This window comes from Tupaia chinensis, unplaced genomic scaffold (assembly GCF_000334495.1).
Source record: "Tupaia chinensis unplaced genomic scaffold, TupChi_1.0 Scaffold147351_1, whole genome shotgun sequence".
Classification (NCBI taxonomy): Eukaryota; Metazoa; Chordata; class Mammalia; order Scandentia; family Tupaiidae; genus Tupaia; species Tupaia belangeri.
The window spans coordinates 995086-995364 of NW_006207202.1; the positions used below are offsets into that span (position 1 = coordinate 995086).

The following is a 279-nucleotide window of genomic DNA, read 5'->3' on the forward strand; positions in this document are numbered from 1 at the left end:
GCGATGCGGCGCCCGGGGGCCGGGCTGTAGCGGGGCTGCGGCCGAAGTGCGCGCCGGGGAGGCCGGACATGGAGGTGGTGGACGAGACCGAGGCGCTGCAGCGCTTCTTCGAAGGTGAGAGACCGGCCGTTGGGGGCGGCCACCCTTTTGCGCCGAGAGCCCCAACCCATCCCAGGGACTAGAACACCTCATCGTGTGTCCACGCTCCAGGACTCCCAGGACCCCTCTTCTGGGATAGGGCCCTCCTCCAGGCCGGCAGCAGCCGCCTGTGGCTCCCGG

General features: G+C 71.3%; 1 protein-coding gene across 1 annotated transcript in view; it reads left to right on the top strand.

Annotated features, from left to right (window-relative positions):
- The first annotated feature begins 6 nt into the window (after nucleotides 1-6).
- The window catches only part of MYRF (myelin regulatory factor), a 40552-nt gene continuing 40279 nt past the window's right edge, over nucleotides 7-279 (top strand). Inside the window, 1 exon segment of the mRNA XM_006169652.3 lies at nucleotides 7-114. Coding sequence (XP_006169714.2) covers nucleotides 69-114 — 46 coding nt within the window. The 5' untranslated portion in view covers nucleotides 7-68.